The sequence below is a fragment of the Pantherophis guttatus genome, chromosome 2 (genome assembly GCF_059756535.1).
Source record: "Pantherophis guttatus breed Tessera chromosome 2, ASM5975653v1, whole genome shotgun sequence".
Lineage (NCBI taxonomy): Eukaryota > Metazoa > Chordata > Lepidosauria > Squamata > Colubridae > Pantherophis > Pantherophis guttatus.
In genome coordinates this window covers 131,354,791-131,378,444 of record NC_142064.1, presented here as the reverse complement: position 1 = coordinate 131,378,444, position 23,654 = coordinate 131,354,791, and the positions used below count along the sequence as shown (strand labels likewise).

General features: G+C 38.6%; 1 protein-coding gene across 4 annotated transcripts; it reads left to right on the top strand.

Moving 5' to 3' along the window:
- Positions 1 to 338: 338 nt before the first annotated feature.
- COPZ1 (coat protein complex I subunit zeta 1) lies at positions 339 to 23,444 on the top strand. 4 transcript variants are annotated; one of them, XM_034419128.3, is made up of 9 exons: positions 339 to 2,306; positions 18,234 to 18,302; positions 18,960 to 19,041; positions 20,168 to 20,259; positions 20,671 to 20,726; positions 21,498 to 21,575; positions 22,059 to 22,110; positions 22,462 to 22,500; positions 23,108 to 23,444. In XM_034419128.3, the coding sequence occupies exons 1-9, from the start codon at positions 2,250 to 2,252 to the stop codon at positions 23,153 to 23,155; spliced, it is 573 nt and encodes a 190-aa protein (XP_034275019.1). In that variant the 5' UTR covers positions 339 to 2,249; the 3' UTR covers positions 23,156 to 23,444. The 4 variants fall into 4 exon arrangements, with proteins under 4 accessions (XP_034275019.1, XP_034275020.1, XP_087742869.1 ...); XM_087886743.1 differs by lacking the exon at positions 339 to 2,306 and adding an exon at positions 2,344 to 2,590; XM_034419129.3 differs by lacking the exon at positions 22,462 to 22,500.
- The last annotated feature ends 210 nt before the right edge of the window (positions 23,445 to 23,654 follow it).

Sequence of the window (23,654 nt, the reverse complement as noted above, 5' to 3'; positions counted from 1 at the left end):
TTGGAAGCAAAAATATTCTAAGCTTTTAATTTTAAGAGAGGAAAAAAGTAAAATGGACCGTTTACCAACCTTGTCCTGGACAGGATGGCAAAAGGAAAGTTTACCATTTTCAGCATATAGGCAAAACCTTGCTTAGCCTATCTAGTCTATTTTAGCAAAGATTCTTATTTCCTCCTTTTATCTCTATGGGATTTTTTTCAATGGCAACTCCCTCACAGTAAAATAGATCAACTTTTTATCAATGTGTTGTGCTTTCTCATTCCCTTATGTTGGAAGAAATGTCCATCTGGGGTTCAGTTCCAAGTGAGAAGAAAGACATTGGAAACATGGAGACTGCTTGGAAAGATGGTTTAATGGTGGACAGGACCACATGGGGTTTTTGGGTCCTGGGCAAAAAAGAGCAGATGGTGTAGAGAGAGGGATATATTTATACACTTTCTTGGGCCTTAGAGTTTCCTGTTCCTGTGTAAGAAATGTATCCCATTGGCTGTCAAGACTCCCAGAGGGCAGGGATCTTAGCTAACGTTGTAGGCTGTCTGTGTCCCAGGCCTGATTGAATCTTGCTGGGTGATGTAATGAAGGGGTTTGGGGCAATTCTTATTATGGCTTAATGGCTTTGTCTTTTGTATTGTAGATTAACTGGCCCAGCATTTTGTCTTACAAATAACCAAAGTATCTGCCCGGGGTAGGGAGCTGGGGCTGAGCTTCTGTCTTAAGATTTCTATTTCTCTTTTAGGGGAAATATTCTTCTTTTTAATATTTCCTAGAATATTTCATTTTTCTAGGAGAAGGGTGGGTGCTAACTTCCTACACTTAGCATACATAGCCAAGAAAAGTAAAAACTCTCTATAAAAGAGGGGGAAAAAACCAGGTAGCTGAAATTCATCAGACATTGCTGAGATAGAACTATTTCCCCTTCATACTAATTATAGCAATGATAAATAGATAATTGTCTAACAGAAGACATGCTTCTGAGGGACTTTCCTCTGAAATTAAAATTGGCCCTCTGGTGGTTATTTCTACCATAGAGCTCTCACATGTCTCCTTGAAATCATCTGCCAGCCATCTGCCAAAGCTTTGCTGTTACTGATAAAGGCAAGAGAGCCAGTGAAGCATAGAGGTTAAAACGTGGAGCTAGAACCAAGAGGCCGCAGGTGCAATTACAACATGAGCCATATAATATTATTACAGAGTGACTTTCGGCCATTTTCTCCCAGTACAATCTACCACTCAGTGTCATGGGGAGCAGTAACAGTAATAGAATGTGAAGGGACCTTGGAGTTCATCTAATCCAACCTCCTGCTCATGCAGACCTATACTAGGGATTCGAACCACTGAACTGCCGACCTTTCTGATCGACAAGCTCAGCATCTTAGCCACTGAGCCAGGAATTGAAATCCTATGATCAGGCAGGGCATAAATCTAATACAAATAAATCTGATTTATTTCTCTTAAAATTTGAACAGAAAATGTTACAAAAGTGTGAACATTGAAAGACGGGGTGAAATGTTTTGATCTGTTCAGGCATGGTCTGAGAAATGCCTTTCAACCAAGCTTACCATTGCAGGCAAGAGGTTACATTTCATTAGCGTTGTGAGAAAAATTGGAATGAAACATGGACATTGGCAATATTTGCAGATGGGGCAAACGCCAATAATATATAATTCCGGATATGAGAGAAATATAACATGAGCATCTTTGACTTTGTAATATCCTCATTAAAATATGCTGATTAAGTATTACATAATATTAAAGTATATACTGTTTTTATACATTTCTTGAACTTTGGTAAACTTTAAATCAATAGGATAATATACACGAGAGAGGAAACAATGACGGAAGGAATATCCTGATGGTACTTCGTGGATTTTAAGAGCAAGCTTTGGCTGATGAAAGTCGATGTCGTAACAAATGCTTTCGCCTTTAAAATGCCACAAGTCTCTTCGCTGCCACCAACGAACACTACTTTCTCCAACTCCACTTTGCTTGCTCGTCCGTGTGACTTCTTCCCCAAACTCCCAATATAGTTGAAAATCCTAATAACGGGATCATTCCAAAGGCTTCCATTGAACTTCCGTGACAACCCTTCATACAACCTCCGCGTTAAAAAGCAATGAAATCCCCCCTTGAAAATGAATAAAACTGTATTTCCCCCTTTGCAGGAAGAGAAGATCTTTCTCCGATCACGTGATCGCATCTGGCCAATAATTATCTAGGGCCGAAACGGCCTAACCGCTTTCTCCTTCACCATGGAAACAGTCACATTCTTCCGTTCCCCGCCTTCCTCGGCATCGATCCGTGGCAAGGTGAGCGGCAGCTTTTTCTTCGAATCACAGATGAGGGAGGGTCTTCAAGGTGCGTCACGCCCCACGCTAGAAATTCGCAAAAGGTAGCCTTGGCTGAAAAGGAGGTAGGAAAACGGGATGCGCAGGTTAGACGAGGAAGAAGCGACTTAGCCAATGAGCGGTCGCTTAGAAAGGTGGAGGCGTGGTCTAAGAAACAGATTGGCACGGAGCCAGCCAATGCTGGGCAGCCGCGGCTTGTGCTCCACGTCGGCATCGGGGCGACCAAGATGGAGGCGCTGATCCTGGTAGGAGCCGGAGGGGCAAGAGAGGGGAGAGGGAGAATTGCTGGGGTGCGCGCCTGTTACCATGGAGACCGGCAGGTGGGCGGGGCGGAGCTAGTCGGTTGCTGCTGGGGTGCTTCTGGGCCTGGGTTTGAGCTCCTTTGGAGGGAGTTCGGGCCCGGCCACCCATGGAGGCGCAGGGAGGCTGGGCCGGTCCGTATGGCGGAGAGGGGACGGCAGGCTGAGGGTGTGAGAAGCTCCAGGTGCTGCTTGACACACCAGCCAGGATAGGACAGAGCAAGGAAAGTCCCTTTTAGAGATTCTCTGCTCAAGTAGCAGAAACGTGGGCCAAATCAGCTCTCTCTTTTATAGAAAAATATATATATATATATAAATCCAGTGGTTGCTGTTCCATCTATGAATTTCATCAAGGAAAGAACAAAAAGCCGAGTTAAGCCTTTCGTTCCCATTTCACAGATGGATAAAGTGGGACTTCCACTGAAGAAAAGCCCTCTTTGTACTCTTTATTTCTTAACTGCTTGCTGCTGACCTGGCTTTTAGGAGCAGGAGATTTTTCCCCCCCCCCCCCACAGAAATATGTTTGGTTACAGAACTGCCTCTTTTAAACCGGGAGATTGTGAAAATAATATTTCCAAGGACCTTGGAACTTCTTTGGGATGAGCCGCAAAAAAACAGCTGGCTCTGAATATGATCCACAATCTGCATCAGAGGCATTCAGAGTTGCTACAAGGCCACCATAGGACTTACCAGGATTGGTTGGTGTCTTTGCGGTATTTGTAAAATTAAACTGAAAGAAAACTTTTATGCAGGTTTGTCCTGATGCCAAAAAAAAAGCTTATGCTCATTCCATAAGTAAAACATAATCAAGACTTTAAACCAGCCTTCAAAAGCATTTTCAGAAAGCGCTGCTATATTAATTTACTTATTTGATTTATCAAGGACACACTGTAATTTTTAATGTATAAGGTACAAAGCATATTCACTGAATTTTATTCATCTGACCCAGTTTCCATTTTGGAGCGTGTGCCCCTTTCAAAAGCCAATAAATCTTTATCCCATGAAAGAATGTGTATCTGCCCCAAACTTTTCTGGCCATCTGGAGAGTACAGTACCTTGATATCACAGGAAGACAATTGAAGTCTCCAATTCAAAGTAAAATATCTAACTCTCACTTCGCAGAGGTCAGCTTTCTAACAGCTACAGGACAGATAAAAATACAAATGAACAATGGGAAAAGTTTCCTGCTGAACTTTTTCCCATAATACATCTACACTGGAGCCTACTAGAAAATGACAATCTAGCCTTTAACAGATGAGAAATAGCAGCCCTGCTCAATCCAGTCAAATCAAGTCCTTAAAATTATTTATTCTAATGATCGATCATATTCCTATGATACACCACAAATTTTACAAAGAGTTCCACCTCCTGTTACCATTTATTGATAGATTAGTGATGAGAAACCTGACGACAACATAACTTTGTGAAGTTGAGCAAATAATCCTAAATGCACTTGTTGGGAGTATGTTTCACTTGAAATCAGTATCGCTCTTGTTCTTTTCAGAAGGATTGTAGTGAAATTTGATTTTCCATGAGTATGCAGCATATATCTTGTAAAACGTGGAACATTAAATGTTCACTGACTGCTGGCTAAGTATCTACAATTGTACCACAACATGAGTTATTATGAAATCACATATGCATCTCATATGTTTGTATTTGAAATTTTGGAATCCTGTTTAGCACAATCTTAGTTGAAGTCTTGACAGCTTCTGGAAATACATCCTGCTGAGAGTAACTTTTAGTTGGAATCTCTGTGCTTTATAAATTGTTTTGCAGGCTTGGGTCGAAATATTGGGGTACTCAATAAGTTCCCCAACCCTGTGGTGTTGGCCTTATTCTGAACAGTGGAGAACCAGTATGTATTCATCTCTTTGTCAGTCAGCCACATTTCAAACACATTACATGCCATTAATACAAATATAAGATCAACAAGATGCTCTAAGGTGCTTGATATTTTGTAGGTGCTGGAATATATTTTCATGCTTGAAGAGAAAAATATTATGGCATAAAATTGTAATAATAGATGGAATAATTTATCATTTGTAACATTTGAAGACATTCTGAATCTGCTTCTAATATGACCAGCTACCTCATTAAATTTTATTTTATGATTTTCAAATGTTGATTCTTCTGCATCCCAACCTCTTTTTCTTAATATTTACCATGCTTATAGTGAAATACCGTGTTTCCCCGAAAATAAGATTCTGTCTTATATTTTTTTGAACCCTAAAATAAGCACTTGGCCTTATTGCCATGCGCTCAAAAGCCCGATTGGGCTTATTATCAGGGGTCTTATTTTGGAGAAAACAGGGTAGCATTAATGCTGGGAAGGTCTCCTTTTTAGGGGGCAGCAGTTACAGTTTTTTAAACCAGGCTTAGTAGATGTCAGATAAGTGAGACAATAATGAAAGCCTAAGTATGTATCAGATAATGTCTCAAAGTAATGCAAAGGACATAGAATTAAAGAATGATAGGACTAGGAATTTGTCTTGGAATTCATGATTGGCAAGTCTTGGCAGTAAATTTAAGTGTAGGTCAAATGCCTTTGAGTCAAGCTTGATTTCTGTTGATTTCATGGATATAACCATATAATATTCTTGACAATGGGGTGGAAGTAGTTTTCGAGGTGGAAGTAGACTTTTTTTTGACTTCCTATTATAGCTTGCAATTTCTTCTAGTGGTCTAGTGGCAGGTCTAAGAACCTGCCAACCCTGATCCTCCTTAGGTTCCAAAAGTAGGCAGGTACCTCTACCTGCTCTTATTGAACAGCAGGGAGTCAGAAATTCTACTTCAGATCTCTTAGCAGAATTTTTAAAATAGTGGGTTGTCTTGCTCTGGCTTAGGAGAACAGTAATACACAATAATAAAAATGACAATTAGTATCAATACAAAAATTGTTTTGCAAAAAAACACACCTCCTGATGGAGTTCTTTTGGGTAGGATGATTTGAGTTGTTTGAGAAACCAAGATGTTTTTTAATGATCTCACATTCTTTTCCCCTTTATTGTTGCCAAACATTTAACTTTGCACTTGGGTCCAATTGAGGTTTTCTATGAGAAACAGATAGGATGAGGTGCAGAAATTAGTGTTTCTTATAAACACCTATTCTAGCTAGCAAACTATTGAAGCATTAGTGGGACGTTGTAACATAAAATTGAATGGGATAGCTAAAATCACAATTATTTGCCAGATATTGAAGATATTTGAAAAAATGTAAAATAATGTCACGCTTTTCGCTATTTTTATTTCTAAATATTTTTTTTTTTCTGAAACATGTTAGTAATCTGATGGATTTAATACTGTTATTTTTACATGACTCGATAAATATTCTGTGAATGCATCGATTTATAAACAAAAGCTCTTTGGGGTCGTCCATAATATGGGATGGAGTCAGGGGTGGGTTCTACTTACCTTTACTACCGGTTTGCAGCAGGGCCGTGTGCGCTCGCTTTGCTTGTGCGTGTGCGTGCTCTTCTGCGCATGCGCAGAAGCGTTTTAGTGACATCGGGGTTGATGGGCGGAGCCTCCCGCCGGTTTTACTACCAGTTCTATAGAACCGGTGCGAACCGGGGGCAACTCTCTACTGGATGGGGTCCTGAGAGTAAAAAGATTAAGAAATACTGCTCTGTAGCAGTTATTCTCAAAAGGAGCCCTATGGCCCCTGATGAAGTCATCCTGTATTTCTAGGAAGCCACAGAGAATTTTTAGAACTATTCAAACTTAACAGCAAGACATTTGTCATAATCCTCACATTTCAGTATCTCTGCTAATTTCAGCAGCATAATCAATGAAAATCGCTATAGTTTATAGTACAGTATATGATACAGATTAATAAACAGTGCATACAATAAAGTACCTTCAGCAGTGACTGTGAGGGATCACAGAGGTAAATGACGCTCAGAAGGGTTCCATGAGCAAAAAAATAAGTTGAGAACCCCAGACCTGGAATATAGAAATAATATTCAAAACAGTCACAATAGGTCAAAGAAATGGGGCTGAAAATAACAATGCAATTTAAAAGAAGCGAGTGCATTTAAAAGTTACATGGTTTTAAAATAATTGTCGATTGCAAACTTAAAATGAGCCATCAGTGTGCTGTGTCTGCAAAGCAAGTGAATTCTTTTTTAAAGATTCTGTGAACCTGAAGCCTACTTTGCAAATCACAGAAATAATTGTTGTACTCTATTCTCCATTGGTCCGACCTTACCTCAACTATTGTGCTTAATTCTAAGTACTATGCTTTAAAAAGGATCCAGGAAAAAAATTCAACCAGAACAGAGACAGGCATATAATCAGGGGACAAAAAAGTATAGGCCGCTATGAGAAAAAACTGAAAGATGTTAAAAAAAGGATAAGGAGCAGGGCAGGGGTGGGTTCTAAATTTTTTTACTACCAGTTCTGTGGGCATGGCTTATTTTGTGGGTGTGGCTTGATGGTCATGTGACAATTATTTAGGATTTAGCAGAGGTACTGGTCTACCAGGCTTCTTAACTGCTTCTAGAGCTATACCGGTCTACCCATTTATTTTTGCAGGCATCGGTCTACCCATTTATTTTTGCAGGCACTGGTCTACCCATTTATTTTTGCAGGCACCGGTCTACTCATTTGTTTTCTTTTAACACTGATCAGCTGTAGGGCGGCCCTTTGAAGCCCCTGGCAAGAGTTTAAACAGGTTTTTTTCCCTCTAGCTGATCAGCTGGGACTCAGGAGGCAGCAATAGATTGGGGGTGGGGCCAAATAAAAAGTAAGAATAATGCGGGGGGGGACAGAACCGGTTCGGTGACGTCATATCGTCACCGCTACTGGCTCGGCGGAACCGGGCTGAACCCACCACTGGAGCAGGGACATGACAGCATTCCTGAAATAGCTTGAAAGGATGATGTAAAGAAGCAGCACAACAACTTTTCTTTCTTATTCCACAGTACCAAAATTGGAGTAATAATTTTAAGATGGAGAAAGTCAGATTCCACTTGAAAGTTAGAAAAAATTTTCAGTGAGTAAGAATAGTTGATACTGATACCAGTTATCCAGGAAACTGGTGGGCTCTCCTTACTGTGTTCATGCTGCATGTCTGGGATGCTGTAATTTAAATTTCTGAACCAAGCAGGAATCCAACTTGATGGTCTAACAGACCTCTTCCAACTCTGATTCTCTTACTCCTCACCTGGATTATCCAGAGATAATGGCAAAGAAGATTGGTGTTTCAGATGGAAAATGAATGTTTTTGATTTTGCTGGTACCCAATAATGCTAGCTCTTCTTTGAAAAAAAAAAGTGGGCTGATTTGGTTGTAAACTTTACACAGCAATGTTTCGAGAACCTGCATTAAAAGGATGCACAAGGTCAGTCTCTTATAAACAGTAGCTTCATTTATTGATTTATAAAGGATATAAGCCATTTTGGTTTCATTACCTTCTGTAATCTTAAACTCTGGACTTGCTGGTGTTATACCCACTTCTTTTAAATTAGAGATGTACTGCCTGAGGCTCAGAGTTACTTGTGCCTGCAGAAAATTCCCAAACTTGCTATCACATTATAACTTTTAATGTGGTAGGATAAGTGATTAAATACATAATTAGAAAGTAATCATGGTAAGTATAATTAATTTCAATTAAATATAAATGAAATGAAAGTTTCTGGTGTAGCCCCATCTATTCCTTTTTGTAATATATCCAAGAAAAAGTTGGGCACCACTGCATATATGTTAATGTGCATTACTTCAGTGACTTCAAGACTTGATAAGGCTAAATGGCTCAGCTACTAGCCTTTCCTGCTTTTAACTGAACAGTATTCTGGATTTGTGCTTCAATTTAGTTCTAAACAGTCCTGAACAGTTTCATTCAGTTTAAACTGAACGGTTTAGAGTGGTATAATGCTTTTAGTTATGTAGCTCACTAAATTACTCATTTTATTAAATGTATGTCCTCCTTTCCTCTTGGCAGGCTACAAAAGGGTTGAAAACAAAATGAAAATAGCATGAGGATTTTTACTTTTTTATTTGTTTTTACTTGTTTCTGATGCACGTGATGCCGTATCAGGGATTTTAAATCTGTTGTTTCAAGATAATCTGACCTCATGGAATGCTATGAGGTTAAAATGGCAAAGATTTTTTTAATATTGTCAACAGTGCTTCTTGGAGAAAAAATGCTCCAACATTCTTAATTATGCATAGAGAATTGAAGTTGCCTGCATGTAGTCCATTTTGAATCTGCCTTTTTTTACTGTATTATGATGGTAACTGACATTCATGTGAGCAATGTTTTTATGTAGAGCCATTACATGCTAAAAACCCTAGTCCATTCAATATTACAGTACATGTCAGGAGGTTGTTTTGTTATTCTCATTTTATATTTAATTACCTACCGTGTTTCCCCGAAAATAAGACCCTGTCTTATATTTTTTTGAACCCCGAAATAAGCGCTTGGCCTTATTTTCGGAGAGGTCTTATTATTTTGGGGCGTGTGGAGCAAGATGGGGCTCCTCTTGCCGTCTTACCTGATTGTACAGGGGCTTAGTGCACCCTGTCATTAACACAGCTGCCTGCAATTTCTGCTGGTTCGAATCTCTCCAAGGCTCAAGGTTGACTCAGCCTTCCATCCTTTCTAAGGTAGGTGAAATGAGGACCCAGATTGTGGGGGCAATAAGCTGACTTTGTATAAATATACAAAAGGATGAAGGCTATTGCTTAACGCATTGTAAGCTGCCCTGAGTCTCCGGAGAAGGGCGGCATATAAATCTAATTTAAAATAAAATAAAATAAAAATAAATTTCCAGCTCTGCATTTAAATATTTTCGGGGAGGGCTTATTTTCAGGGAGAAGCCTATTTTAGCGCATGCACTCAAAAGCCCGATTGGGCTTATTATCAGGGGATGTCTTATTTTCAGGGAAACAGGGTATGGTTTAATATCACTTTACAAAAATTACACAAATAATCCAGAATTAAGTTGATTTTGAATTTTTAAAAAGAAAAATTTTAAATTGTAAGTCACCTTGCAGTGAGATGGACAACAAGCAAACTTAATAAAATAAATAAAATATTAATGTTCAAATACCATTTTGTTTTATTTAGGTTGTGGGAAGCAGATGATTCTTATCCTTCATTTTGAAACTCTGGGAAGCTAGTATTCATACTGGAATTTAAACTGAATGTTTCACTGAGGTATTATATATCTCTGTCTGGAGTTGGTATAATCTACTTGAGACTATGACGAAAAAGAAACTGCAGCTTTTTAAAAAAATATCTTGAGATGCAAAGTCACAGCCTAGAAACTGATTGAACATCTTAATAAAAATGTGGCCATGGTATGGTCTCCTTAGAGATCTCTTAAGCTATTTTCAGACATCTTTGTGCTGTGTGCATGAAGGTAAAATCGATAATGTGCTTCAATTACATCCTGACTGAACTGTTCTAACATGTACTGGGTGGAACAATTTTTGAGAATCACTACATTAACCATGTTAGAACAACTTTTCTTGGATAAAATAATATTGCTTCCTGAAGATATGGTTTGCAGTTTGGTGGCTAGAATTGGTTGGCACAACTAAAGATAATATATCAACTACACACATTTTTGGCAAGATCTATACTAGCCTTGGTGACACAAGTGTTTTGCATCCCTGTTGGGCAGCTCTGACATTTTCTACTTCAAATTGCTTAGAAAAAGTGATCAGGAACCTCAGTTGGTTCACAGTGTTGAACATGGTGCTTTTAATAAGCTCCATCAACTATTTTTTTTTAATAATTTTTATTAATATATTCTATACACTAATATACAAATAAAATATACAATCCTGCCACCATGGTATAATATGATTACATTGTCCATAAGTATAAAATCATTCCTTTATATATACATATTTGCCACCATATATATATACATCATCATATATCTATTCTATCCCACCTTTTCTGGACCCAATCGTACCATACTTTCCAACTGTTATAAAATTCTGAATCTTTTTTACCATTGATCAATCTAGTTAGTCTATCTGATTCCGCACACTCATTAATTTTATATATTATTTTCAAATCTATCGGTAAGTATTGGTTTTTCCACTCCTGCGCATACGCTAATCTTGCTGCAGTGATAATGTGAATCAACAAGAAACATATATCTGATTTAACATTCAAAGGTTTTGCCCCCAATAGAAAAATCTCAGGTCTTAATTCCAAATTAATCTCTGTAATTTCCAAAATCCATTGCCGTATTTTTTTCCAATATTTAACCGCCTGCGGGCAGGTCCACCATTGGTGAAAATAGGTTCCATTGCTGTAACCGCACTTCCAACAGCAGGCAGATGTCCCGGGAAACATTTTAGCTAATCTCGCCGGGGGTAGATGCCACCGGTAGATCATTTTATATATGTTTTCTTTATATGAGGAGGCCATGGTTAATTTCACCTTGACGTATGAAGGTTTCTTGGATGTTCAGGGTAATCCGAAGTCACAAGAATTATTAAATCTTCAAGGATATAAAATAGACTGGTGGTCTTATTCACAAGTGCACTCCAGGTATAAAAAAGATTTACATAGTGAAGGAATCTACCGTAAAAGACAAGAATTGGATAAGATCTTATTAGAAGGAGGGAAAGGGATATTATCTAAATGTTATGCATATTTATTGTCTCTGCAGATAGGACAGGATGTAGTGAAGGATTGTATGATAGCATGGGGGCGAAATTTTGGATATCCCCTTGACTTCCAGCAATGGGAACAGATTTGGTTGAAAAGCTCCATTAACTATTGAAGGCACAATTCAATGTGTGTTTTTAATAAACGACAAAACTCAGTATGTCTTGGGATCAAAGTGTCTGGAAGATCATCTTCTTGCCTCTGAGAGGCTTATCTGGGTATTAATATGTTCAGAAGAGGTCCTTTTTTGCATTACACCATCATCTGAGGTATATTTACTAGGAATGTGAGAGGGGACTTTCTGGGTGACAGATCTGAATCTCTTGGCCAGGACAAGGCAGTTTAACTAAATCACTTGTCTATTTTGATAAGCAAATAGATTTGTATTCAGTCATGCGGTGGACTTTTAAGCTATTCACAGAGAGATTAATGGATGCATGCTGCATTTTTAAAGAATATATGTGTCTTGATTGACTTTTATTTGTTACTCTTTATATTTTACCATCCGTTTTCATATTGTAAGCTGCCTTGAGCTATTATTCCTATTATTGATAATACGAACATAATAGAATATATTTCATCAATAAAATAAAAGTTGCCATTTGTCCCCACCCTCCGTTTCTAATAATGCAGATCAGGGTGTTTTGCAAGACAAAATATGAAGCACACAAAGCAACAATGTTATACTATCAAAAGTTAATAAAGCTACAAACCTACATTCCATGCATTTGAGATGGATCTCGGCAGGAGTTATTTCTGAGTGTCAGTCACATGAGGTTGGATTATAAATATTATGCATAACCCCACCCACTCCAAAAATCCTTCCTAGTGCTTATCAAAGTCAATTGTTCACATTCTCAAAAGTGGAAGGATTTATAAAACAACTTTCCCTAATCTGATGGATTCTATAATGGCTCCAAATGGCTTTAGGGCTACGAATATCACGGGGGATTACAGAACAAGATTAGATTTTTCCTGAATTGAACTACTACCGTGTTTCCCCGAAAATAAGACCCTGCCTTATATTTTTTTGAACCCCGAAATAAGTGCTTGGCCTTATTTTCGGGGAGATCTTATTATTTTGGGGTACGTGGAGCAAGACAGGGCTCCTCTTGCCGTCTTACCTGATTTCCAGCTCTGTCTTCCTAACCCTAACCAGAGGAAATGGCGGGGACTGGCTGCACATGCGTTTAAATATTTTTGGGGAGTGCTTATTTTTTGGGGGGGGGGCTTATTTTAGCACATGCTCTCAAAAGCCCGATTGGGCTTATTATCAGGAGATGTCTTATTTTAGGGGAAACAGGGTAACTGCAGTTTAGATAGGAAAAAAAAATGGCCAAACATCATCTATAGCAGAAGAGATTTAACTTTTGAGTCTCTTATGAACGGCAGCATTGATAGTGTTGAGGAAAAAATGCAAGTTATTTTGCTTTTGAAAGTGTGTTACTTTTTTCACATTGATTACCTAACTTGGAAAAGGTATGAGTTGGGTCCATTTGATTCTAACAATATCTTTTCTCATCTTTTCATTACCTTACATGTGGGCTATATTGGCTTTCTGTAAATTTCAGTGGAAATGGCTCTGCCTCCTCCATGCAGCTTTCCAAATGTCTTTTGCAAATAAAACAAACATATATAATTCTTCCTACCTTCTCTCCCTTTCGAAACACTCTCCTTCCTCAGGGATCTTGGCAGCTGTAAAATCTTTATGGCAGTACTGCTGCTATTGTGCTGACCATCTGGGCTACTGCACACCTAGTTTAATTGACTGAACTTTAATTTATTGAAACTTCAGAATTAAATGATCAGAATAAACTGTGCAGTAACTCTTAATGTCTTGTTCAAATGGTTGATTGCTCAAGGCAGCCTTTGGCTTGAACTGGAAGGCTTCAGAGAAAAAAAATATGCCACTTCTGGTCTTCCAGTTAATGCTCATTATAGATTTAAACTTTATTTAATTGTTTTCTCTCCAGTATAAACTAGTCTCTTTGCTAAAGAGATGTATAAATTCTACTCTGATACATATATTACTTGGTCTGCTGTGTGGAAGCTTGGGTGGTTTAGGGGTGGGGAATTTTTGGTGGGTGGGATGTGTCTTGGGATTGTCATATGTGTTGGGCTTGGTCTCTGGATGTTATGTGAATTTCGTTGTATGGGTATACTGTATATATACATACAATGACAATAAACTTTATATATACGGTGAGCATCTGTTTTTCTCTTCCTGGAAATAAAAGTAATGTGAGTTCCAGTCATTTGTCCATATTTGTGGCAGCATTCAATCTGGATTAGATCAGATAACTGAATATTTCTCTGATGTATTTATATTAGTCATTGGTTGCATAGCTTTAGATATTTGTACTGTTGTGCAGGGTGGCTAAAAATCAATGATCTTTTTTAAAAAATCAAAAAAATTGGATTTTTTAAATTTAAATCGGATTTTTTTTATTTTTATCAAATTTATTTTAATAAAAAACTTTGGGGGTAAAAATCTATCGTAAGATAGTTTTCTATTTAAGATACATAAATAATTTAGTTTCTTCAGCATGAAATGGAGCTTAGTTATGTAGCATGAGGCTGTATATTCTGCAACACTGGGACTATCGGTGAGTCAACAGTGGGTCAAAGGAGAAGCAGAGATGACAGTTGCTCTTTAAAAATTATGATTTAAATCAAATTGATTTAAATCAAGCCTTTTTACTAGTGATTTAAATCATGATTTAATAAACTCGATTTAAATCAAATCCACCCTGCTGTTGTGCTTGCAGTTTCTAAGAGCTTCAGTGCAGAATTCATCTTGCTGCAAAACAGGGATCTCTCACATTGAGATCTATGCATATAAATCTCATACGAAGTGAAATATTATAGAAAGGGAGGAAAATTCCTATAACACTTCTGTCTTTTATGTTTGTGAGATGAATTTGTGCATGTGTGAATAGGAATGAAGAGAGTTAGAAAAACATTTGACTTTTCTCTGTTGATGATCATTTCTCTCTGACAATGGATGATCCATAGAGGAATTCTGAAATATTTTTTTCTTCACCTTCCTATGGAAACTTGACAGTTTCTTCATGTTTCCCTTTTCAAGCAGAAAACCCTTGCAATCCCAGTCTTTGCATCCACTTTGTTTATAGCAAATTATTCTGGCAAATCTTGTATGAAAGCATGTGTTCAATCGACGAAGAAGTTAGCCTATCAAGCTTGTTCTCAACGTTGCTTTGCATGACTTGAAAATATAGTTTGGAACAAGTATGATATGATAGCAATAAGTCATCCAACATGGCTGATATATTGGTCTTCTGATCTAAGAACCCTCAGTAATTGCAGAATTCACTGAATTCCGTAGATAATAAAAAGCCTCTGCATTGAGAATTGTTAAGTATTCCCAGCCCCATATGCCCTGAAACAATTTCTTAAGTTCTAGTTCTTTGGGTTGCCTAGTAACAAATATGGGTCCTGTACAAGCAGAATTGCTGGACACTGTAGGACTGGAGATAATATTCAGCTTGTTATCGAATACCATGAAATGCAGGTAGGTTGCTCTGCAAAAGGCTATCATTTGCAAGAATCTTGATTATCACCTGTTTTAAATTCAAGACTTCGTTTTGTGATGGCTTCAGGCTTAATCTTAAAAAGAATAGTGTTGCCCACTTCCATAGTTATCAGGATTCCTTGTTTCATAAAACTTAGGAAAAAGCATTCTCCCTGCTTCCTTGGCCTTTAACTATATCAGTAGCACAGTGGCTCAGAATGAGGAATCAGGCTTAAGCTTGGTGTGTGCGGGTCTGTTCCACAGATAGTCTTCTGTTCCCAGAGAGGACCTGTTGTAGCGCTTGAGGTGAAGTTCTGTTATACACTTTGACTGTGGCTACATGGAAGTCAGTGCATCACAGAACTTTGTCTCGAGAGCTTTTCAGCATCCATCAGGGGAAAAAATGGCTCTCCTCTGGCCTTTTCTCTCTCCAGCTTCACCTCAGGAGGCTGTTAGGAATTTGGGGAGCTGATTTATGCCAAGCCCAACAGTTGATGTTTGATAGGATTTTTATTAAGCCTATCTTGAAGCTCAGCAGGAATTTTGTCTTGAGTTCTTCTTTAGGCAGAGGATATGCTCCACCATGCAGCTACAATTTTGTCTGAATCCTGTTAGAATATCCCATTGAGCTCTAAACTTGGCAAGAAAGAGGTCCATGTTTCCCATAATTTTGACCCTGTATGTCAGGATTGAGCTGGAAAGTTTTATGTTGCATATTGACTTACGATGGAAGCTATAACTGGTCATAGCTCTGACAAGCTGATATTCGACTGATCCACATTTAGGTAGTTCTGCTATTGAATTGAGAGCGGTACCTTCACTTTTATATAGTCAAGGCAATTTGCAAAATTGCTCCTTGACTACTCAAAATTTATGGTCTTATCTTACTACTTCTCTCATAAAAAGGCTGAGGCTCCAGGAACTTCTTAAAGGTGAAATTTTTGCAGGTACAGCGGAAATCCTCTCTTCTTTGCAATTATTAGAAGATTGTGTGCCTCTGCTTGAGAGAAGTAGAGAGAAAAGAGGGAGGGACAATATTTCTATCTCTATTGTATAATCCAATTCAAGATAGATGGTTTAGTGGGCAAAAATTCCCAAACGTTGATATGGGAAGGTGGTTTACATAGTAACAATTTTAATTAGCAATTTTATGATGTTTGTGTGTCTATATTTTTCTTGACTGTACACCGCCTTGAGTCCTACGGGAGAAAGGCGGTATAGAAATATAATAAATAAATAAATAAATAAATAAATAAATAAATAAATAAATAAATAAATAAATAAATAATATAGTACATTGAGGTAAGACGAGTCTGTATTCTGGATGAGTAGATTGACTATGTAATATTTTGCCTTGCCATGCATGTCTCTTCTTTGTTCTTCATTTGGAGTTTCTTAAAGGCCTGTTTGGCCTCTTTGATATTCAATAAGTCCTCATGATGTACTAGCTTCAGTGCATCTTCTTCACAATCCTTCGGAGACTCTTCCAGTGCCCTTTTTTCTTATTCAACTGCCTGGTGCAGTTGAAACATTCCACGTCCCCTAATTATTACATTATGGTTGGTTGCACAGTCAACCAGAGATTTAGCCTGGAGGGTGTTTTTACCAGGGGTGAAATGCTCCCGGTTCAAACCGGATCGTCTGATCCGGTAGCGATGGTGGCGGGTGGTTCGGAGAACCGGTAGCAAAAATCCCTGCGCCCCCCCATCATGCTCAGCTGAGTCGCATGATCATCAGAGGCTTTTTTTTTTTACTTTTAAAAGCATTTTTTCTACAACCTCTTCTGACGAAAAAATGCTTTTAAAAGCTTTAAAAAAAAAAGCCTCTGATGATCGCGCGGCTCAGCTGGGATCGTCAGAGGCTTTTCAAAACATTTTTTTCTGCAACCTCTTGGCCGAAGAGGTGGTAAAAAAAATGCTTTGAAAAGTCTCTGACGATCCCAGCTGAGTTGCCTAATCGGCAGAGAGGCTTTTCAAAGCATTTTTAAAAAAGCCTCTCTGACGATCTCAGCTGAGTTGCCTGATCACCAGAGGCTTTTCAAAGCATTAGAAAAAATGCTTTGAAAAGTTAAAAAAAAAAAAAAAAGTTGGCCACGCCCACCCAGTCACATTACCCCCCCCCCCCAACCCACACCCACAGAACCGGTAGTAGCACATTTTACATATCACCCCTGGTTTTTACCCACCTATTGAACCTTTCCCCAAGGACCTGTCACAGACAGATATTATTGTTTGATGGTGTTAAAGGTATCATCACAGGATGTATGTAAGTGCTTTCAAATATAGCTCCTTTTGCAATTGACTGGTGGTGTTTTTGCCAATGCCAAGGGCATTCATGTGATGTTTCACATGTTTTCAGATTACACCCAAGGCACCTATGACTATTGATTCTACCTTTGCTTTCTTTTGCCACAGTTGTTCTATCTGCAGGTCTTTATAGTTTGTGATTTTCTCCAGTTGTTTCTCTTCTGCTACCTCCAGGTACTGCAGCATCCACTGTCCAGAGGTTTTTTGTCTTTCTTATCAACAATTGTTAAGGGTGTTGAATGGCATGTTGTCTGTCTGAATTCTGAAGTCCCAGAGCACTTTAGCGTCTTCATTTTCTACTATTTGTCTATTTTATAATCCCACCAGTTCTTACGTGTAGGCAAATGGTCTTTCTTGTAAATATTTCAATGTACCATTATTGCTACTTATTTTGTCTTTGTTTTTTGTAATCAGACTGTGGGAGCTCCTTGCAGCTGCTGCTATTAATAATAATAATAATAATAATAATAATAATAATAATAATAATAATATTATCATTATTATTATCAGTAGTAGCAGCAGTAGTAGTAGTACCGTAGCAGCATTTAAATTTATACCTGCCCAACTCCCAGCAATTCTTACTTACTGAATGGGCTGCCATAACTTACCAAGTGACTGTATTAGACTGAACAGACTGTAAGTTATGCAGACCTGGAATGACATATTGTGACAGATTTATTTCATCAGTAGATCTATATGTGTTCTTCACATTATAAAATGGTAGCAGACAAAAATGTCATTTGATCTCCGACAATTCATCACCTTAGAGAAAAAGAAATGAAGTTTCTAGTCCTTGTGAGGGGCTATGTGAAGTTTGAAAAGATATAGAACTATAAACCTTGGAATCAGACCCACAGTGGTCAATGTGAACATTTCAGGGTCCCTTACTATGGTTTTAATTTGTTTAACTCATTACTATCACAATAGCTGAATAAAATTTGGGACACAATATAGATTTCATTTCACCTCAGCATCTACATACTGTAGTTTTGTTCAGTGTGACAAGTTATGATGGTGATGCTGTGCATCTCTACACCACACTCTGGTTAAAAAAACGAGTTGCACTTGGTGTTAATTGAATGGAACAGTGAATGTGTACCTTTTTTTTTTTCCCAGGAACCATCTCTCTACACAGTGAAAGCCATTCTGATTTTAGACAATGATGGAGACCGTCTTTTTGCTAAGGTAAGTGACGGGGCCTGTAAAGAGTGGAAAAATTCCAAGTTTTAAGAAGAACTCAAACTGTAGCTCCAATTGCAGAGTTTGTCTGCAATGCTTCCCCATTCCCCAAATCTGCATCTATTGAAAAATGTCTGGTTTAGAATTGTTTCTTTTTTTTTTTTTGCTTCTTTTTTAATGAAGCTATCACATCTTTTTCTGCCCTAGTGTATTATCTTGAAGGAAATGTGTCTCTGCAGCTACATTTGATTTGGGTGGATAATTTATGAGATCTTAGCTCAACTTCCTTCTACCCAGATTCAAATGCCTTATATCTGCCTCGGTTCCCCATTTGTAGAAAACAAGGAAGTGCCTGTCAGGTTTATTATGATGGAAAAGAAACTTAGAGTACCCTTCCACACCTTATAGATGTGGCAGACTGTGCAGTTAAATGAGACATGAGGAGCCATTGGCCCTCTCAATATTCTTGAGTTCATAATTTACATTAACTCCCAACTAGCATGTTTCCTGGAAATGGTGGTCTGACCATATCTTACAGGATCCCCTGCTCCTGATTTTAGTATATGAAATTGCCTTTAGCATGATTGTATGTCTCATTTGAACCTGACCACTTGTTTTCTTTCCTTGCCTCTCAGCTAATCAGCCTTTCTTTTCCCGTACTAGTATTATGATGACACCTATCCCACCGTCAAGGAGCAGAAGGCGTTTGAGAAGAATATTTTCGGCAAGACCCATCGGACAGATAGTAGGTTTTCCATGGATCATGATTTACCCATTATTTTTCAATATTTGTTAATACATTCCAAAGGCCAGATCTATACCAGTGGGAAAAACCAGAATTAATGTGTTCAAGAAAGTTTTAAGAACATTTTTAAGAACGCTGTGGTTTTTTTTAAAGTTCCCAAGTTATTTTTAATTTACACTTCATTTTTGGGAGAAATTTGTTACATCAAGGGTAAGCCGTCCATGTAGCTCTCTTATGAGAAGAGATTGAGTGGGAAGGTTTGGCTGTGAAAAATTGAGTGTGAGGGAAAAGATGTCAGTGTTCTTTAAATTCTGGAAAGTGGCTGACTTAGAAGAAAATGAAGATGTGCTTTCCATTGTCTTAGAGTGCAAGACACAGAATAGTGGTCTTGTTACAGAAAGTGCATTTGGGTTGAATGTCAGGAAAATATAGTAAAAACAGCTTTACAGTAGAACCAGCCTATTCAAAGTGATGGTGGGTTCTTTTTTATTGGATACACTCAGTTGGATAGTAGTCCATGAATAGAGCATTTAGGTCTAAGGCTTAAATGTCTCCTTTGAACTCCATGAGTCTACAGTTTTCTTTGAAAAAGAAAATTCTTTAAGAGAAACGAGGTCCACTAGCATTGTCCTACCTATTCCCTAAAATCCCCTCTGGATTTTGTTCAAGGTTCAGTTTTGAAACAAAATTTTCTTGTTGATGCCCCCTCCTATTACATAAAATCAAAAATTCATATTACATGATTATAATAAGATACTCCTTTCAAATTTCTTGTTTCCTGAGAACACCCCACATGTTTGTGCATGTGAGCTGATGCAGGAATGTGGATTCATGCTACACCCTGTAACACTTAATTTCTTTATGTAACACTAATTGCAAATTGGTATGAATATAAGTATTGATAGGTTATTACAGCAGTCTAGTTTAAACATTTTTTTAAAGCAAGAGCCAATTGTTTCTATAGTGTAGATTCTCCCAAAAGCCTGCAATAACTGGGGCAACATTTTCTTGTTAAGCAGCTTTGGAAACTTAAGGGTGGCTGTACTACATCAGAATATCATCATTACTCAGGATTGGAAATATAGTTTAGTTTTATTTATCTACCTCCCACCCTCTCTTGTTCCAGGTGAGATTGCCCTCTTAGAAGGCCTGACTGTTGTTTATAAGAGCAGCATTGACCTGTATTTTTATGTTATCGGCAGCTCCTATGAAAATGAGGTATGTTATTCTAGGAACAGCAAAGCAACTGTTTGCAGTAGCATCACTAGTTTCAACCACGCTGACTTCCATATGAAGAAAATGTTGTTGCCATCATTGTTATATTGTATGATGGCAACCTTAGGTTGTGTGAAAACTGACTGCAAACTGCAAAATACTGTCACTGTTGACCTTGGACCGAACGTTGTGGCAAGATTGAATCATTACCCTCTCTTATTCCATTTTAAATTGAGAACCTCATATATATTTAAGAGAAAGGACTAATGGCACATAACATAGATGCACAATTCTGGCACACCATGACTTGGGTCCCTAGTGACTTGTAGCAAAACACCAATCTTTTGGGTTTGGGCCTTTGGGTCATTGTGTATGCATTTATGTTGATCATATGGATGTGTTTTTCCTTTGCAGCTGATGCTAATGGCTGTGCTCAACTGCCTCTTTGACTCACTCAGTCAGATGTTGCGGTAAGACGCTCCTTATTGGCTATAGCTGAGATGTATGGGAGCTGAGGTGCAAGATGTCTAGAGGGAAACTCATTAGAGAGGACTGACTTCCTTTCTCAGAAATAACCAGATTTTGATTAGATAACCCTCTCAGGATGTATTCTTGCGACTTGTATTAATAATCTGGAGTCCATCTGTGGATTTGCATGTTTGAGAATTGGTAGGTCCACCATGTAGGGCAGGGATGTCAAACTGGCAGCCCACGGGCCAAACGCATCACGCGCAGGCCACGCCCACCCCAGCTCCGCAAAGGCAAAAAAGTCGCGATACGTCATGTGACGCAATCAAGTTTGACACCTGTGATGTAGGGTTTTCAGGGGGTGGGAAAGCAGGGGCTTCAAGCTACTATGCTAGCTGGAGAATTCTGGGAGTTGAAGTCCACAAGTCTTAAAGCTGCCAAGTTTGGGGACCCCTGATCTTGAGCTACTTAGTTCCATGTGCCTCAGCAAACTCAACTGAACACTGGCTGCTCTGCCCTCCCACTCTGCTTTTCCTCTATCGTATAAGCTTTTTTACATTTTGGGGTGGGAGGAGGGGCATTCCATCTAGATAATTTATTTGCTTCCAATGGTACCATATTGCGGGCTGAGAAACACCATGTTAAAATAAGGGGGGGGGGGGTTTGTGAGATTTCAGTTATGAACCAGGTCCTGATCCTTAGAAACTTTAAGAGTCTAAAGTGGTACCCAATGCCCTAGTTCCACGCTCAGTAATGTTCGGCATCTCTTGCAGAAAGAATGTGGAGAAACGAGCTCTCCTAGAGAACATGGAAGGCCTTTTCCTCGCAGTGGATGAAATTGTGGATGGGGGGTGAGTCCAATGTCTTTAGAAATCTGTTCATGCTCAAATTAGGGTTTACCTGTATATGGATCTTGTGCATATCTCTGGACAAAATATGCATTCTCAATGGTAAGAAATGCCTTGGGTTGTTTCGGGAAATATCAGTCTTTGTTACTCTTGCCACCCCTCCCCTTCCAAGAGCTATCAGAGAATGTAGTTCAATTTGTAGTTGAAGAGCTGTGGTGGCACAGTGGTTAGAATGCAGTATTGCAGGCTACTTCTGCTGACAGCCGGCTGCCTGCAATTTGGCAGTTTAATTCACACAGGCTCAAGGTCAACTCAGCTTTCCATCCTTCTGAGGTCGGTAAAATGAGGGCCCAGATCATTGGGGGCAATAGGCTGACTCTGTAAACCACTTAGGGAGGGCTGCAAAGCACTGTGAAGCTGTATATAAGTCTTAAGTGCTATTGCTATTGCTAATTTGGTGAACAATTATTTCTTTCTCTCTTATAGGGTGATTTTGGAGAGTGATCCCCAGCAAGTTTTACATAGGGTTGCTGTACGTGTAAGTGACCCTTATCTGACCTTTTCTTTCTTGACAGCCTGTCCAGCAGGCAGGAGCTTTCTGACCCAATTGGCTGACAGGCAGAGGCAACAGTTACTTAGCTTGTATTTGCAACAGATGAAAGGATGTCACAATTCCATATCTTTATCTGGGATTGTCTGCAAGTGGGATGTAATGTTATGGAGGCAGGGGAAGAGAAAGGATGCGTTCTTGATAAGCAATTGGCCTAAGTGGCAAATTGTTGTCCCTGCTTTGGGGACAAAAAAGTAGGATTCCATCAGATCTATTTTTCAGAAAGGTCAATGAGATATTCTGCATCCCACCAAACAGAGTTCCTTCTTCCTATTTTAGGGGGAGGATGTCCCTCTCACAGAACAGACAGTCTCACAGGTATGTCTTCTGGTCAGATTTTTTGTAGTATTTTACATTTTGCGTAATATCCTCTTTTCATATACCTGGCTACCCTTGACTCTTTCTTCCGGTGAACCTTTCTTGAATTTACACTTGAAGACATTGATAGATAGTGTGCCACTAACATCCTAGGGATATGAGGGCAGTTGCATCACACAAATGCGAGCTTTGAAGCATGATGCAGAACTGAATGCGCAACTGGTCTTTGCTTTCATTTCAGTGATCCAAACTTTGAATTTTTAGACTAGTTGAATAGCCCTCTTCCATCTGATGCTGTCCCACTGTGGGCTGAGCAAAGTTGTTGTAACTTGGAAATACGATTACAGAATTTGAAACCCCACAAAAGATTTTCATCAGTCAGTTGTGCTTTTGACAAAGTGGACTCCCGTTTTATTTTATTTAGGACTCGGGATTTGCATTTGCACTGAATGTGCATAGATACTAGATTTGCCCTTCTCAGCTTTAGTCTATGTCTCTGTGTTATGAACCCCCCTTCTGAGATATTTTTCTGTAAAAGAATTATGTGGGTGGACAGTTGTGTAAGAAATTCATGTCACCACCAATGTTTACCTTCTTCTTTTTGCAGGTACTGCAGTCAGCAAAGGAACAGATTAAGTGGTCCCTTCTGCGATGAAGAATCATGTGGGATCTGCTCCATTGACCTGCTGTCTCCAACTGAACCTCCTGTCTGTTTGTCTTGCACTGACCAAATTATAACATGACCACCATTTTTGACAGATTTCTAGCTATTTGCAAGTTTCATTGCTCTCCTATTGATTATTATAGTGCTATTATATGGGGAAACGCTATTCAGGGTTATTGCACAGATACATGATATGTCAAGAACAGTCAACTCAGTTCATTTTAGATGTTAGTCTCCCTCCTTTTTCCTCTGTAATCCAGAAATACAGTTATTTATAATATATTTTGTCCAGTTTCTTCCCAGTATTACCACTAGGATAGAAAAAAAGCATACTAACAAATGTTTACATTTATTTATTAATCAAATTTATATAGCTGCCCATCTCCTTCAAAAGGACTCTGGTTGGTGCACAACATTAAATAAAACAGCCAATATAAAACAGATTTTTTAAAAAGCCAAAAGCCACAATAATAAATAAACATAAAAACAA

What these genes read in the sequence shown, in the direction of transcription:
- COPZ1 (XM_034419128.3), top strand. Translation starts at nt 2,250, where the DNA reads ATGGAAACAGTCACATTCTTCCGTTCCCCGCCTTCCTCGGCATCGATC. An exon ending in GATGAAATTGTGGATGGGGG is followed by an intron (nt 21,576 to 22,058) that starts GTGAGTCCAATG and finishes TCTCTCTTATAG; the next exon opens with GGTGATTTTGGAGAGTGATC. An exon ending in TACATAGGGTTGCTGTACGT is followed by an intron (nt 22,111 to 22,461) that starts GTAAGTGACCCT and finishes TTCCTATTTTAG; the next exon opens with GGGGAGGATGTCCCTCTCAC.